Source organism: Callospermophilus lateralis, chromosome 2, assembly GCF_048772815.1.
Source record: "Callospermophilus lateralis isolate mCalLat2 chromosome 2, mCalLat2.hap1, whole genome shotgun sequence".
Lineage (NCBI taxonomy): Eukaryota > Metazoa > Chordata > Mammalia > Rodentia > Sciuridae > Callospermophilus > Callospermophilus lateralis.
In genome coordinates this window covers 84,114,726-84,132,084 of record NC_135306.1, presented here as the reverse complement: position 1 = coordinate 84,132,084, position 17,359 = coordinate 84,114,726, and the positions used below count along the sequence as shown (strand labels likewise).

Genomic DNA, 17,359 nt, shown 5'->3' with positions numbered 1-17,359 from the left:
GATTAAGATGGCTTATCTTAACTCCTTTGAGCTGTATTTTCCGCACTGTGTATATATTTGACTGCCTAATTCACTGAATAATTGTAAAAAAGAATAGTTGCATTTTTCTTTGACCATCAAACTACTCTATGAGGGTAAATCAGTATAAATTTATTTTTTTCCCCTTCTTTATCTCTATGAGGACAAATCATCAGTCTCATATCAAGATGGGATGTTATCAAGAAGGCTTTCACCAGAACTGCAAGGTCATTACGGACTGAGCTCACCCTACTATGTTCAGACACCATACCAGCTACTAAAGATACAACAGTGGAGAAGACAGTTCTGACTTCTGAGGAATTTAACAAACTCTAGCAGGGGAAAATACTATTCTGAAAATATCATATTAAAAGTCTAAAACTTAGCAAAAAAAAAAAAAAAAAGGAAAGAAAGAACTGAGAGCATTAAATTTTAGATACTTGAAATGATAGCTATTTATAATTAAATAAAGTTAATCTAACAATAAAAAGAATACCGGAGCCCTTCATTAAAGAAACATATATACCTTTACTCTTCTTTGCATGTCATCCTCCACATCTTTTAGCATGCCTAGAAAGAGAAATAGTAAGTTTTAAAAGGAAAAAAATCCAAACATAAAACTTGTGAAATGATCTTTATAAATTCCTTTACCTGTAACTCGAAGATCTGTCACACTGTTAGCCATTTTAAATCCATAAGTCATTGACTGAAAATCTTCCTATACAAAAAAAGGAATAATTAGGCCCTTGACTAATAAGTAGCAAACTTTCATATTGCTCTTACAAAATTACTATTTAATAAAAAAACAGAAATAGAATGTTATCCAGCTTATCAAAATATTGCTATCATACAACCAAACTTTCCTTATAGGCAAATACTTAAAATGTCATATCTTAATGCTATCTCTACCCTTACTTTCAATCACCTGTCATAAGGCAATTTAAATATATCTTCATTTAATAAGGTCATTTGAAAAATAAGGCTAATGCTTATGAAAATCCCACAAAGCAGTTAATTCCCACTTACAAAGTATTTTTACATTCACAAATGAGTGATAGTATATAGTTAATAATAGTTACTGTTTGATGATAGAGTTGCAAGATTTAGACAATATTTACTTCAAAAATTATTAGGGCTTGGGATGTGGCTCAAGCGGTAGCGTGCTTGCCTGGCATGCGTGGGGCACTGGGTTCCATCCTCAACACCACATAAAAAAAAATAAAGATATCATGTCCACCTAAAACTAAAAAATAAATATTTAAAAAAAAAACATTATTGGGCTGGGATTGTGGATCAGTGGTAGAGCGCTCGCTTAGCCGCTTAGCACGGGTGGGATCCGGGTTCGATTCTTAGCACCACATAAAAATGAAGGCATTGTGTTGTTTCCATCTACCAAAAAAAAAAAATTATTAAATGTCTACTTACACCTTGTTAGGTTGCAAAGGTTAATCCTTCTTAAATGTGATTACTCAAGTGATAGTGAAACTGCATTCTATAGCCCATGGTAAAGATAAAATTATTCACATGGATCCTCATCCCAAAATCATTTCTGAAATGATTTCACTGCTAAGTCACAAGTGATTCACTGAACTTGCTTAAAAAAAAAATAAATTAAATATCACCTGTTAATTTGATTAAGAAGTTATAAACCCTAAAGAGTGTTTCTGCCACACTATAAAAATGTAGTACTATAAAAATATAGATAAAAACCTAGCATTATGATAGTATATAAATAATGCAAATAATAAGTAGTTATAGGAGTAGGACTATAGCAAAAATTTCTGGATTCTTTCACAAAAGCAATGAGCATCAAATTCATGTCAGATACTACCTCACAGGAAGGAAGGAAGGAAGGAAGGAAGGAAGGAAGGAAGGAAGGAGGTGGGGAGGAAAGCCCAACAACGTCTCTGGTCTTAAAGAGCTCAGGGTCTTTTGAAAATCTCATGTTAAAAAGATATAAGCTGGGCTAGGGCTGGGCTCAGTGGTAGGGTGCCTGCCTAGCATAACATGTGAGGCACTGGGTTCATTCCTTAGCACCACATTAAAAAAAAATTTTAAAAATAAAAGTAAGGGAAAAAAAGATACAAGCTTATCCTCTAGGTGAACTTTATATCCGATTTGTACTTGGTCATCAGAGTATCCTCAAATCTTCCATATTCAAAAGGAATGCTTGACATTTACTTTTGTAGTGCTTAGAATGTGAGCCTCCATGCTTCAATTTTCCACATCCTGTACACATTCATCAGAAAACCCTCATAAGCTCAACCTTTAAGTTCTAACCTAACCGCTTCTCACTTTTCGCAGGTATCTCTAGTTTAAGTCACCATTTCTCACTCCTATAACCCCCAGACAGGTTCTGTAAGTTCTATACCTACCACACTTGTCCCTGCTCGAACTTTTCACTACAAGGCAGAAGTGTTATTTTAAAATACATCAAACCATACCACTGCCCTATTCAAAACCCTTCCATAGTTTCCTATCTCACAGTAAAATCCCAGAGCCCACCATAGACTCTAAGGCACTGCATCCTATGGCCTTGGTCTCCCAAACTCACTGCCTACCACACTGTACAACAGTCACACAGGCCTTCTCGTTGTCATTCAACATACCACACAAATTCTCAGGTCTTTCATACATGCTGACCCCACCCCAAAATAATTTTCTTCAAAATATTTACTAAGCCTCATCTTGTACATATTCTAGACTATGTTCTAATATCAATTCCTCCTAGAGATTTTCCCTGTGCACCATCTCTAAAGCATTTTCTATCCCCAAGCCTGTTTCATTTTTAATCATGTGGAATTTATCACCACCTGACATCTTATATGTATTTGTTTAATAATACACTGACTATTCTATCAGTGTATATATATAAATATATAAAATTCATGAGATCAGGGTTTTGTTTTATGCACTGCTTTATTGTAAGGGCTTAGAACAGTGCTTAGCACAAGTTCTTACTATTCAATAAATATTTGTTGAATGAATGAATGACTTCAGGGGAGGGTTCTAAAATGCAAAAGGAGATTATCCTTGTAAGCATACCTGGCTAGCTACAGGACAGCTGGGGAGTGACAGAGGCCACACCAAATTGGAGAGAACATACACTTCCTTTGAAGGACACCAGCCCTTACTTACCCTACTGCAACTATAAGCAAACACAGGGCCAGTGTGGTCAGGTACCTTGATTGTTTTCAAGTGGGGGAGGTGCAGAATCTACGGAGTTTTGTGGGGGGTTTTGCTTTTTGGCAGTACCAGGGATTGAACCCACTCTATCACTGAGCTTTTTCTATATTTATTTTGGGATAGAGTCTTACCAAGTTGCCCAGGCTGGCCATGAACTAGCAACCTCCAGCCTTAGCCTCCTGAGTCACTGGAGTTACATATGTGTACCACCATGCCTGGCATTGTTTTTAACATGTAAAGTTTTTCTAATTTTAAAAAAGGCCAACACTGTATAGACAAAACAAACAAAATGCCTTTACAAAGTTTTACCTATGAAATGTCAGTTTGCCAAGAATTATTTAAGGAAAACTCTCTTTCGGGGAGAATATCATAGGTTCCATGCAACAAATACAAGAATTTACTCCCAAGACATTGGAAGACTGAAAGGAGGGAAGTCATGTAAACAGATTCCTACCATTAAAAGATCATCCTGGAAGTGACATAAGGACAAAAATCAGAGTGTATCAGGGAGACCAGACCTATTGATAGTCCAAGCAGGAGTAGGTGGTAATTTGGATTGGGACTACACAATAGGTTAAGAAGACACAGAAATCAGAACACATCTAAATGTTAAAGTGTTAAAAACATCATCAATCAAACATCATCCTCAGATTTTCAATCTGAACAACTGACAAAAGATGGCATCACTTCCTGAGAGGGGTCCAGACTTTTTAATGGCAGAAATGGCATATAATTTGGGTTATATTAAGTATGCAATATCTTTAATCATCCAAGTGAAGATTTCAAGAAGGCACTTGCTTGAGTCTGGAAGTTGAGTAAAGAATCAGGACTACATATATACTTTAGAACCTTCTATATATATTAGAGCCTCCTAAATACTTGGTCAGGAAATCAGCATAGAAAGCATTTAGAAAAGAGGCAAGGTACGGAAATCAATAAATGTTATTCACCACATCAATAAACTTAAAGATAAGAACCATATGATCATCTCGATAGACACAGAAAAAGCATTTGACAAAGTACAGCATCCCTTTATGTTCAAAACCCTAGAAAAACTAGGGATAACAGGAACTTACCTCAACATTATAAAAGCTATCTGTGATAAGCCTCAGGCTAGCATCATTCGAAATGGAGAAAAATTGAAGGCATTCCCTCTAAAATCTGGAACAAGACAGGGATGCCCTCTCTCACCACTCCTAATCAACATAGTTCTTGAAACACTGGCCAGAGCCATTAGATAGACGAAAGAAATTAAAGGCATAAAGATAAGAAAAGAAGAACTTAAATCAGCACTATTTGCAGATGACATGATTCTATACCTAGCAGACCCAAAAGGTTCTACCAAGAAACTTCTAGAGTAGTAAATGAATCGGCAAAGTGGCAAGATATAAAATCAACACGCATAAATCAAAGGCATTCCTGTATATCAGTGACAAATCCTCTGAAATGGAAATGAGAACAACCACCCCATTCACAATATCCTCAAAAAAAATAAAATACTTGGGAATCAACCTAACAAAAGAGGTAAAAGAACTATACAACAAAAACTACAAAATCCTAAAGAGAGAAATAAAAGAAGACCTTAGAAGATGGAAAGATATACCTTGTTCATGGATAGGCAGAACTAATATCATTAAAATGGCCATATTACCAAAAGTACTCTATAGGTTTAATGCAATGCCAATCAAAATCCCAACGGCATTCCTCGCAGAAATAGAAAAAGCAACCATGAAATTCATCTGGAAAAATAAGACCCAGAATAGCAAAAGCAATTCTAAGCAGGAAGAGTGAAACTGGCGGTATAGCGATACCAGATTTTAAACTATACTACAGAGCAATAGTAACAAAAACAGCATGGTACTGGTACCAAAACAGGCAGGTAGACCAATGGTACAGATAGAGGACACAGAGACCAATCCACAGAATTACAACTACCTTATATTAGACAAAGGTGCTAAAAGCATGCAATGGAGGAAGGATAGCATCTTCAAAAAATGGTGCTGGGAGAACTGGAAATCCATATGCAACAAAATGAAATTGAATCCCTTTCTCTCACCTTGCACAAAAGTTAACTCAAAATGGATCAAGGAGCTAGGAATCAAACCAGAAACTCTGCGTCTAATAAAAGAAAAAGTTGGCCCTAATCTCCATCTCGTGGGGTCGGGCTCCAAATTCCTTAATAGGACACCTATAGCACAAGAGTTAAAATCAAGAATCAACAAATGGGATGTATTCAAACTAAAAATTTTTTTCTCAGCAACAGAAACAATAAGAGAGGTAAACAGGGAGCCTACATCCTGGGAACAAATATTTACCCCTCACACTTCAGATAGAGTTCTAATCTCCAGAGTATACAAAGAACTCAACTACAAATTAAACAACAAGAAAACAAATAACCCAATCAACAAAAGGACCAAGGATCTGAACAGACACTTCTCAGAGGAGGATATACAATCAATCAACAAACACACGAAAAAATGCTCACCATCTCTAGAAATCAGAGAAATGCAAATTAAAACCACTCTAAGATACCATCTCACTCCATTGGCAACCATTATGAAGTCAAACAATAACAAGTGCTGGCGAGGATGTGGGGAAAAGAGTACACTTGTACATTACTGGTGGGACTGCAAATTGGTGCAGCCAATTTGGAAAGCAGTATGGAGATTCCTTGGAAAGCTGGGAATGGAACCACCATTTGACCCAGCTATTCCCCTTCTTGGACTATACCCAAAAGACCTTAAAAGAGCATACTACAGGGACACAGCTACATCAATGTTCATAGCAGCACAATTCACAATAGCTAGACTGTGGAACCAACCCAGATGCCCTTCAATAGATGAATCGATAAAAAAATTGTGGCATTTATACACAATGGAATATTACTCAGCACTAAAAAATAGCAAAATCATGGCATTTGCAGGGAAATGGATGGCATCAGAGCAGATTATGCTAAGTGAAGCTAGCCAATCCCTAAAAAACAAATGCCGAATGTCTTCTTTGATATAAGGGAGCAAAACAAAGCAGGGAGGAAGAGCATGAGAAGAAGATTACCATTAAATAGGGACAAGAGGTGGGAAGAAATGGGAGAGAGAAGGGGAATTACACGGAAGATGGAAGGAGACCCTCACTGTTATGCAAAATTACATATAAGATGGTGTGAGGGGGAAGGAAAAAAGAGAAAGAGAAATGTGTCACAGTAGATTGGGTAGAGAGAGGAGAGGGGAGGGGAGGGGGGAATAGGAAGGGTAACAGAATACAACAGACACTAGTATGACTGTTCGTACAAACGTGGCTGTATAACCAATGTGATCCTGCAATCTGTACACGTGGAAAAATAAGAATTCGTACCCCATTTGAATCAAATGTATGAGAAGTCAAGATCATTGTAATGTTTTGAGCAACTAATAAAAAAATTAAATCAGAAAAAAAAAGAGGAAACCCTACACCCTGGATTAACTGGGCAAATCAGTGACATGGAAAAAAAATCCAAGACTGTAGTAACAAGATGAAAAGAAAAAAATATTTCAAAGAGTGGTCAACTGGTCTAATGATGCCCACAGGTTAGAGAGGGAGGGTTGAGAACACCGGACTTAATGAGTTGGATCTTTATCCATCCAATTACTTTGGATTGGTGGTATAGAATGACCATTCAGAGTGGGTAAGAAATTGAAAGAAAAACTAAAATAAGCAAATATTAAAAGCTCATTCAAGGAGTTTTTTTATTGTTTTTTGTAGAGAGCAGCAGAGAAATGGGATTGTGTCTACAAGGAGGCATCGAATGGAGAGAACTAGGATGTGTGGGTATGTGTTTATAAATGATATTTAAGCATGCTTATATGCCAATCAGAATAAGCTAGTCATGGAGAAGACACTAGTAATATAATACAAAGAAGGCTTTACTTACTGCAGTGGGTAAGTAGAGGTGAAATCTAGAACCTAAGTATAGAGGCTGAGCTTAGATTATTTTAGGAATACTTTCATTTTAATAGGGGAAGCCAAAGAGCATGGATAAACAGACAAGTTACCACCTGAGACAGTGAGAAAATAGGTACATCTAATAATATCTGATTGCAGACAAAGTTCAATACAGTAGGAATCAAGCTGAGGATGAAGGGGTCTAAGGGGGAAAAAGTCAGTATTGGAGATTAGAGAAATATATTCACTACAGAATCGTAGGATTGCATGGTCTCCCATCTGAGATTTGCAGTCTTAAAATTAAAGTGAGAACAGACACACAGATGTGGGTTTTCTCTAGCAGCTTCAGCTTGAGTACAAGCAGGGAGTAGGCAGATAGTTGGAGTTTTGCCAGATACGTGACACAAATGAAAGAGACAGGAGAAATAAAGATATCTGAGTGATTTCAGCAATGACCATGGAAATGAGGACATAAAGAGAATAACAGTAACAAAGTGACAACACATATGAATTGGAGGTCTTAGTGGAAATGAAGACTGGTGGTAATCAGGGACTCAGAGTAAATAAGTCAGGGTAGTATACTAGAAATTAACATGGGGGAGCTGGGGTAAGCAGAATAATGGCAATGAAATCTTGATCATTTATTCACTTATTCTAAACCATTTTCTGAGCAACATAAAGAGATTGGTATGGGCTAGATACCACAGATACAATGGTAAAAAAACAATCACTGCCTTTGTAAAGCCTATTATCCAGAGAGAAGTAAGACATCTTAATGTGTAAAGCCCACATTCCTTACCAGATTTTCCAGATCCTTTACAATATATTAACTATCAGGCACATTTAAGTCTCTATAAAATATTACATTTTAAACAATGCAGCTCAACAAGGATACTTCAAGCAACATCAACAATAATAACTATTAACAGAACACCCAACATCACCAGTATGAAGACAATTTAATTCCAACAAAACAATAATTTTTTTGAGGGGGAATAACAAGCAATTGAACCCAGGTCCTCACACATGCTCATCACTGAGCTACATCCCCAGTTTAAACAAAAAATATTGATTGTAGTAATAATATCATATTCTAAATAGCGAATTTTTAAAATCTCTAAACCTTAACAATCAAGATTGTTGAGATTTATTATTCATTTCAGGTCAGTGTTAGAGCATGCATACCAGTATTTCAGATTAGACTTGAAAAATATGTAAATGTCCATTAGTAAGTGGCTCATAATTTATTTTATTCTTAATGGGATACTAATATTAATAGCAAACGTTATTAAGAGCTGACCATATGCCAGACACTGTTTGAATATTCTATTGTATTAACTTCATTATCCTCACAATAATGCTCTGAAGTGGGTACTATTACAAACTATTTCTTACAGATGAGGAAACTAATACACAGAAAGGTTAACTTCCCCCAAATCACAAACTTAGCAAGTAACAGAATCAGTGTACACAAGTGGTCTTACTTCCCAGAGGCTATACTTTCACTTTAATTTGAAAAAAAAAAAATTCAGATTACAAAGTTTGGAAAACACTTTTTTTACCACATTAATTTAGAATTCCCTGTATTTTTTTCCCTGAAACCTCTGAAACTACATTACATACTACAATGTTCCTACTGTGATGTGATTTCCTAAAAACAAACTCATTTTCTTACATAACCACAACACAATTCTAAAGTCAGGAATCCATGTTTCTTTAATCTTTAACCTCTTCTTTTTCATGCATAATATTTTGAAATAGAATGAGCCAAAGTTATTTTGTAGTAATTCCTCAATATGAGCTTGCATGGTGTTTTTCAAGATAAAATTCAAATTATGTCATATTTGACAGAAATACCATAGTATTTCTGAATTCTTCCTCCCCATTCTTACCCCCTTGATACTGGGGACTGAACTAAGTTATATGCCAGCTCTTTTTGAGACAGGGTCTCACTAAATTGTTGAGGGTGGACTTAAATTTACAATCCTCCTGCCTCAGCCTACTGAGTAGCCAGGATTACAGACATGTGCAACCACACCTGGCTTAAGTTAGATCCTTAAAGTGCTAGCGAGAAGGAGGCCCAGGGTGACAGTGTATCGAGTTACTGATGATTATTCTGGCCACCTGGCTAAGGTGGTCTCTACAAATTTTCTCCACCATAACTTAGGTATTCTTCCTTTGTAACTAGTATCTTATATTTAATATCAGAAGGTATTCTCAGAAAAGTTTCGTATCCTGTGTCTCACTATACTTTTGTCCAGTTTTAGCATTCTTTGATAAAATAATTATTTTAAATTTAAAATATTTAAATTATTTTTAAAAATGTACTATTTACATGTTGTTCTGCAGTCAATAAGAAAAATGCTGTAGATATACCCACAAGTGTTGACTCATTTATTTTCTCTTGTCCAGGGGCAAAAAAGCAAATTGCAAAGAGTTTATATAATTCTATCATGTTAAATAAAATGCTGTGTATACATGTTACCGAAAATATTTGGAAAGACACAGACCAAATGAATAACAGTATTTACTCCTTACCAAGAGAAATGAAACATTTACAGTGTTATTTTTATTTATTTATTTACCTATGTATTTATTTTAGAGAGAGAGAGAGAGAATTTTTTTTAATATTTATTTTTAGTTTTCGGCAGACACAACATCTTTATTTGTATGTGGTGCTGAGAATCGAACCCAGGCTGCACACATGCCAGGCGAGCACGCTACCTCTTGAGCCACATCCCCAGCCCTTACAGTGTTATTATTTATTTACTTTTGCATTAGTTACAAACATACTCAGCTGCAAGCAAGAAAAAAAAAATGCCATCTACAGGGATTTAACTGATACAGACTTTCATTATGCCAAGTAACAAGTATATGAAAAGTACAGTAATCTTTCAGCTCCACCATTCCAAACTCTTGGATTTCACGTTGTCACTTTATATTGACAAAACAGAGCAATATCTCTAGATATCATGTCCATGTTTAAAGAAAATGGCACAGAAAGGGCTAGACAAAAGGGGATGTTATTAATGATTATACAAGGACATAAGGTGCCAAGTAGGACTGTTCCATGAGAATCGGGATATGTAGATTTCAGTTCTAACAGAAGAGCAGAGACTTCTAAGGAAGAGCAGAGAATAAAACTGAAGTGTGTCTCTGGTGAGTCAGAAGAGTTTAAATATAAGTAGGACTTTGGTCTAAAAGGATAAGAGGAAGAGAAAAGGCATAAGAGCCAGAAGGAACATTATCTACATCATGAGATATTAAAAAATAAAACATTCAAGACTACAACATGCCAGGGGAAGAAAATGAGCAACCAGGTTGGGGCCATATAATCAATAGAGTTAATATAAAGGTTTTAAATTTTATCACATAGTAACTAGAAAACAACTGTTGAATTTATAGCTAAATGTGATATTCCTATTATCTCTTGAAATCATACTAAAATGACAGCAAAGGAATTAAAAATTTAAACCTCAAGGACAAAGAGTTGAAAGACAACAGACAAAACACATAAAGAAATTTTTGGAAAATGAAAAGTAAATAGATAAAGAAAACTGATTTAAAAGCAAAAAAAAAAAATAGATGTCAGAGGGAAAAAAAGGATGAAGAAAACATTCAGGAATCAGGGATACTGGAATTTGCAATGTGGATCTCTAAGTAGAAGCTGGATAAACAAGCAAGAAGCTTACTCCTTCCCTTTCTCACCCTGCACAGCAGAGAGATAGTACACTTTTTTCCCAGCTTCTGCCACAATGTTTGGCAAATATTGTTAAATGAAGAAATAGACAATATAGCTCAGCAGTGGAGAATCTTTTTCTTAAAAGGCCAGATTATATTAATCCTTTGCTGGTCCAGCAGCAAAATTAAGGATATTACATAGGTACTTACATAACCAATTAACTATAACCATTTAAAAATACAAAAACCATTCTTAGTTCAAGAGCCACAGAAAACATAGGCAGTAGGCTAGGTTAGCCTGCAGGTTGCAGTTTGTTAACTTTTGGTTCATAGAACTTCCTATGGTTTTAGAAGTGGGGTTTGGGAGAAAGATAAAAGATAAGTATGACTTCAAGGTTTTAGATCTACACAATAAGAATGGATGCATTCCATTTGCTAAACTTGAGAGCTACAGAAAGAAGTTGTTGGAAGCAAGGGGAAAATTAGCACCAGCTCAGTTTGGAAATGTTGAATTTGAAATAGACTTGCAAGTGGAGATGTAAGATTAGGCAGTAGCACATATAAGTACAAGGTTCAAGGAACAGGTCTAGGTCACAGATACAAATTTCGGCTTCACTAGGAGACAGATATGAAACTGCATGACATCACCAGAGAGTGTGTATAGATAGAAAAGAGGTGTAAAACTGGGCCTGAGTTACACCAACATTTAAAGCTAAGCTGTCCAATATGGCAGCCCCTGAGCTACTTGACTGAGTACTTGAAATGTAGCCAGTTAAAACTGAGATGCGCTGTTAAGTATAAAGCACATACCAAATACTTAGTTCAAAAGAGAAGAATGCAAAACATTAATATTATGGTAAGTAGTAAATACTGTTATTCATTAATATTTTAATTCAATTTTTCTGAAAATATTAAACATTTACTAATGCCATATTTGAATACATAATCATGGCAGATTTTGTCATAAATTTTTTTGTAAAAAATCAGGGCACAATCATTATGTGAATCTTTCATTTTTTAATTGTGCCAGTTTTACTTTAAAATCATTTATTATTAACCTGCCCTTGGTGCAAGATTAGGATGCCTAGAATACTTGTGAATATACGCTAATGCAGTGGCAATGATTATATGTGTTTTAAACAGTTTATACACATACATACACACACACACACACTTAAATAAGCAATTAAAATTAATTTACCTGTGGCTACTAGAATCTTAAATTATGTACATGGCTTATATTATATCCTGATTGTATAATGCTGATTTAGAGAATGAGATGACAAGAGACACCAGTGACGTAAGAAACCAGTCAAGGCAGGCATCATAACTAAGCCAAGAATTTGTCTTGAGGATGGAATGACAACTATGACAAAATGTGCTGATGTTCAAGCTTAAAACCAAACCTTAACCAGTTTAGCAACACTGAGGTTTATGATGATCACGAGGATACAATTTTGATGAAATAAAGGTTCAAAGCCTGACTGGGACAGAGACAACAGAGAAAAAGATGAGAGAACAAGAGAGAGTGGGTTTGGACACCTCTTTTAAAAAACTGGTTGAAAAGAAAACTGGGGTATGGAGAGAAGATGAAGGACAATGTTATGCCAAGAAATGACAGTTTTAAGACTGAGAATCATAAATTATGTTTAGGTACTGATGTCAATGATCCAGTAGAGGAGCAGATTCATTATGAGGAGAAAATTGCTAGAGCAATACCTTTGAATATACGACAGGGTACGGAATCAATGTACAAACAGAAGGGTTAGCACTTACTATAGTACAGAAGGTCGATCTACATAACAAAAGAACAACAGAATATGAGGCCCATATGCAGGTAGGTATGCTGCTAATTATGCAGTAAAACAGAGAAGTAGGTCATGTACCTAAAGTAAGGACAGAAGAAGTGCTAAAATTCTGAGGCAAAGAGGAGTAAAAGAACTAGGGAAATATAATAATTGCTAGGTAGCACTCAGGGCCCACAGGAAGTTGGTGGTCATGGCTCGGTATGTTGGTGCACACCTATAATCCCAGCAACTCGGGAGGCTGAGGCAGGAGTATTTAACTTAGAGGCCAGCCTCTAAAACTTAGAAAGACCCTGTCTCAAAAAAGGGTTGGAGATATAGCTCAAGGGAATAGTGGGGGGGAAAATGAAGTTAGTGGTCATAAACAGAAAAATAGGACTACTAGTGTGAATGTGTTTTTCTCCAGTCACAGTAACATGTACAGTTTAAGGGAAGAGCATAAAAAGGCTGGATGTAACTAGGACTCAGGTAAGGCAAAAGAAAGGAAACTAAAAGTATATGCAAGAGACTGATTATAATGAAGGAAGTGGCATTGAAATTTGAAAAGGACAAGAGGTTAACTGCAGTGAAAAGTTGGTAAAACAAATGTAAGTTGAAGTCCAGGTAAAGATATAAGTATTATACGAGTCAGAAGACTAGAAATCTAAAGGAGATAGTCCCAGGAAGTGATACTTAACACTGAGATCATCGTGTCATTAAAAAGGGAAACCCTAAGAGAAACCATGGTCACATAAAAAAATTATGGTATCATATCACTGTAATTACAAGGCAGTGGTAGAATGCCATCTAAATTCTGAGGAAAATTATTTTCCAATCTAGAAATCTATTATAATCAAACAGTGTGAGTGTGGGGGAAAATATTTCTTATACATATATGGCCTCAAAAAATTTCACTCTCTCCCTCTAAGGAACCAGAGATATTCCAATAAGCAAAGTAATAAAGTAAGAATGCTAGTCATGGTGGTGCACACCTGTGATCCCAGTGACTGTTATGGGCCAAGTTATTCAGGCAATGACTCCACTTTACTCTGAGACTCCATGTCATGTAAGAAAGGCTTCTCCTACGAGAAAACTCTGCCTCTGCCATCCTGATCCTGCTTAGCACACCCTGCTTATAAACACAAACGTTTTTGTTCTTCTCATACAGTGTAAAATTGTTCATTTTGGTTCCCATTTTTCTTGGACAATGTACCCTGTCAGAGAATGACTGTCCATACATTCTCTGTCTAGTAACCATTCTTTAACTTGTACTCAACTAGGGTCATTTTGACCCACTTCCACTTCTGCTTATGATTTTAGATGTTGTTTATGGTTTTGAGTCATAACAACAGGCACTTATGATTAATGTAGTTTTTTATATTATTAAAGGTGTACTCTAATCCTTGGAGTAGGTAGAAGGGTGTAGACTTGCAACCTGCGCCTTGGTCCTCCAGCTGGTGATTCTGGACCACCAGCTGGTGAATAAAGATGGTTCCATCTCCTGCTTTAAGACTGACTCTGGGGCTGGGATGTGGCTCAAGCGGTAGCGCGCTCGCCTGGAATGCGTGCGGCCCGGGTTCGGTCCTCAGCACCACATACAAACAAAGATGTTGTGTCCGCTGAAAACTAAAAAATAAATATTAAAAAATTCTCTCTTAAAAAAAAGAAAAAAGATTGACTCTGTGACTTATTACAATCTTGCCATAACATGACTAAAGAGGCTCAAACAGGAGAATCTCAAGTTCAAGACCAACCTTGGCAACCTAGCAAGACCCTGTCTCAAAATAAAGTAAAAAGAGCTGTGGATATAGCTCAGTAGTAGAGTACCCAGATTCAATCCCCAATACCCCAATACCACAATAAACAAATAAAACTAAAAATAATGAGCTCACAAGATCCAGGTAACAACAGATCTAACAAAAAAGAGTAAGAAATAGAATTCCCAGGAGAACAAAAGAAAAGACAGAATGATGGCTATATAGTGGGCATAGGAAAGAAACTGACTTTAAGAGGGGCATTTCTTATGTATGCAATATGTATACAACTGTTAGATTACCTGATATATTTTACAATAAGAGGGACACAATTAGATAAAAGTACATTTAAAAAAAAAAAAAAAGAGAGACACACCATGATCTCCAAGAAAAACAAAAGTTTGTAGAAAAAAAGGAAGTATAAGTATGGACTACTTTGACCAGTTCACCATCAATAATCATAATACCTTTAGCACTAAATAATAATTTACCCAAAAGCTGAATTAATATTTGGGGCAAAGGAATTATCTGTAAATGCTAAATCCTGATATAGCATACCTAAAATGATGAAACCCTCAAACCCAATAAGAATATAAACTTATTCAGAAACATGGAAATATTTTTTTAAAAAAGCTAAAAGAATTACTATTATGAAATGGTAAAGAAAGATCAGAGAATATTTTTCTTTATAAATCTTATGAGCTATTTCACTTTTTAAAATACACAGATTTTTTTTTTTTTTTTTTTAATTAAAACACATACCAGTAGGGTGTAGTGGCATACACCTGTAATCTCTGGGGGCTCAGGCTGGAGAATCTCAAGTTCAAGGCCAGCCTCCCAGTAAGGTGGGGAACCCTTGGCAACTTAGCAAGACCCTATCTTAAAATAAAAAGACTTTGAATGTACTTCAGTGGTAAGCCCTCCTGGTTTCCATCCCTGATACCAATAAACAAACACACACACATACATACACAAGCAAAAATTTTTAAATAACCAAACTATGGCATAGCTTGTTTTTTGGAAGATAATTGGTGGGCAGGTAGAGAATGGATCTGAAAGAAAAGACTGGATCAGAGAGAAGAGTTCAGAAATTTTCACAGAATCTAAAACCTGAAGCCAGTTACAAGGGAAAATGAAAGCAATGAAAAAAACAGGGTAAAGATATTTTCCAGTCAAAACAAAGGAATCTGTATTTAAGGGGTAAAGAGAAAATAAGTAATCTAAGATAACTGTACCAATTTCATTCTGCAAAACACAGAACATAAGAAGATAAGTGGTTTCATAGGGGAACTGTGGTTCCCATTTTGCACATGTGACTTAAGACACTAAGGAAAATGTCTCCAGTTTAGGAGACATATCCGAGAACAAGATACAGCAGCAACAAGGAACTTCAGAAGCATACATTCCAAGCAAATGAATAATTTGCTCATTATTCATTAAATCATCCCTAAATAATAAAATAATGATTCAAGAATGATTAAATAAGATCAGTTAAATAAATTATTTTATCAGATGTCATAAGGACTTTTGCCAGGCAATCACCTTTTTTTCTAATTATAAAATTAAGAAAAAAAAATCTGAAAATATGAAAGTTTAGCAAAACAGGAGAAATAAAATTTTTCCAGCCCAGGGACTAATCTTTGGTTATATTTCTTTCCAGTTTTATTTTACAAACTTGGTCACACTGAGTGTTGTTTTTAAAATCTTTTAATGTCAAACTAAAAGTTATATATTCTACATGTATAATAAACTATATGTAATAAGTTATGCATAACTTATTTCAACCACAACCCTAACAGTAGCACTTTGGTTGATTTTAATTATTTACTACTAAAAACTCACACTAATATATTTTAGGCACAAAGTGTCCATACATCTATCTAATTCTTTCTTTCAGCCTGAGTGGGGATTGTTTTTGTTTTGTTTTTGTTTTGTATTGGAAACTGAAGGTAAAGAGGCACTTTCACCGGAAAGCTATATCCCCAGACCTTTTTATTTATTTATTTATTTTATATCTTGAAGGAGATCTCACTAATTTGGCAATTCTCTTGCCTCAGACACATGAGTTGCTGAGATTACTGGCATGTGCCACCACACCTGGCTCAGGTTGAGTTCGAGAGGTGAAGTAGCTAGTTTAAGGGTCATTAACACGTTCACGACTCTTGGTAAACATACTGTTAAGCTCCTTTCCAAAACAGCTGTATTAATGCATCCCCGCATCCTTTCCAACATTAATGTTCTCATATAAAAATTTTACAGATGAAAAGTGAACTACCAATTATTTTAATTTGCATTTCCTGAATTATGCTAAGGTTAAATTTTCTCCCATGTTTATGTCCTTCATCCATAATACATACAGAATACCAATTACAATTTCTTCTAGTATTATAAACAAGTAAAAAATAAAAACTTTACTACTAAAACTCTTACTGATATATTTAGTACAAATAGGAATATACCCCAACCCTCAGTATCCATTATCTCTTGTGTATGAAGATTGAACTATCTCCTTGTTTTTAAAAAAAAAAAAAAATAGTAGCAAGGTAGACATGCTTTTCTACACCTCATTTTTCTTATTTTGGAGATCTAACCTTATCTGTACATACAAATCTACTTCCTCTTAAGAGGCAGCATTTACTCAATGATATGCAGTTAGGTTTTGTTTTGTTTTGTTTGCAGTGCTGGGTATCAAACCAGAGGCCTTGCATGTGCTAAGTAAGCACTCTACCACTATTGTAGCATCTTTTATTTGAGTCTTTTATTGATGGATAGAGATAGTTTTCAGATTTTAGTTATTATAAGCAACACTATAATTAATACCCTTGTACAGATATTTTCAGGATAAAGTGCTAGAAGTAAGACTGCTGAGTCAAATATGTGCATTTTAACTTATGATATTGCCATATTGCTCTTTTAAAGTTATAACATTTTTTTTAGAGAGGAGAGAGAATTTTTTTTTAATATTTATTTTTCAGTTTTCGGTGGACACAACTCTTTATTTTATTTTTATATGGTGCT

General features: G+C 35.4%; 1 protein-coding gene across 2 annotated transcripts in view; it reads right to left on the bottom strand.

The window, feature by feature from the left end:
* Naa35 (N-alpha-acetyltransferase 35, NatC auxiliary subunit) overlaps nucleotides 1-17,359 on the bottom strand; it is a 102,333-nt gene that overhangs the window by 63,740 nt on the left and 21,234 nt on the right. For both annotated transcript variants that reach the window (XM_076846136.1, XM_076846135.1), the window contains exons 7-8: nucleotides 670-736; nucleotides 545-588 (exon numbers count right to left, since the gene is read on the bottom strand). In XM_076846136.1, the coding sequence (XP_076702251.1) occupies nucleotides 545-588; nucleotides 670-736 (111 nt within the window). The remainder of the gene's footprint in view (nucleotides 1-544; nucleotides 589-669; nucleotides 737-17,359) is intronic.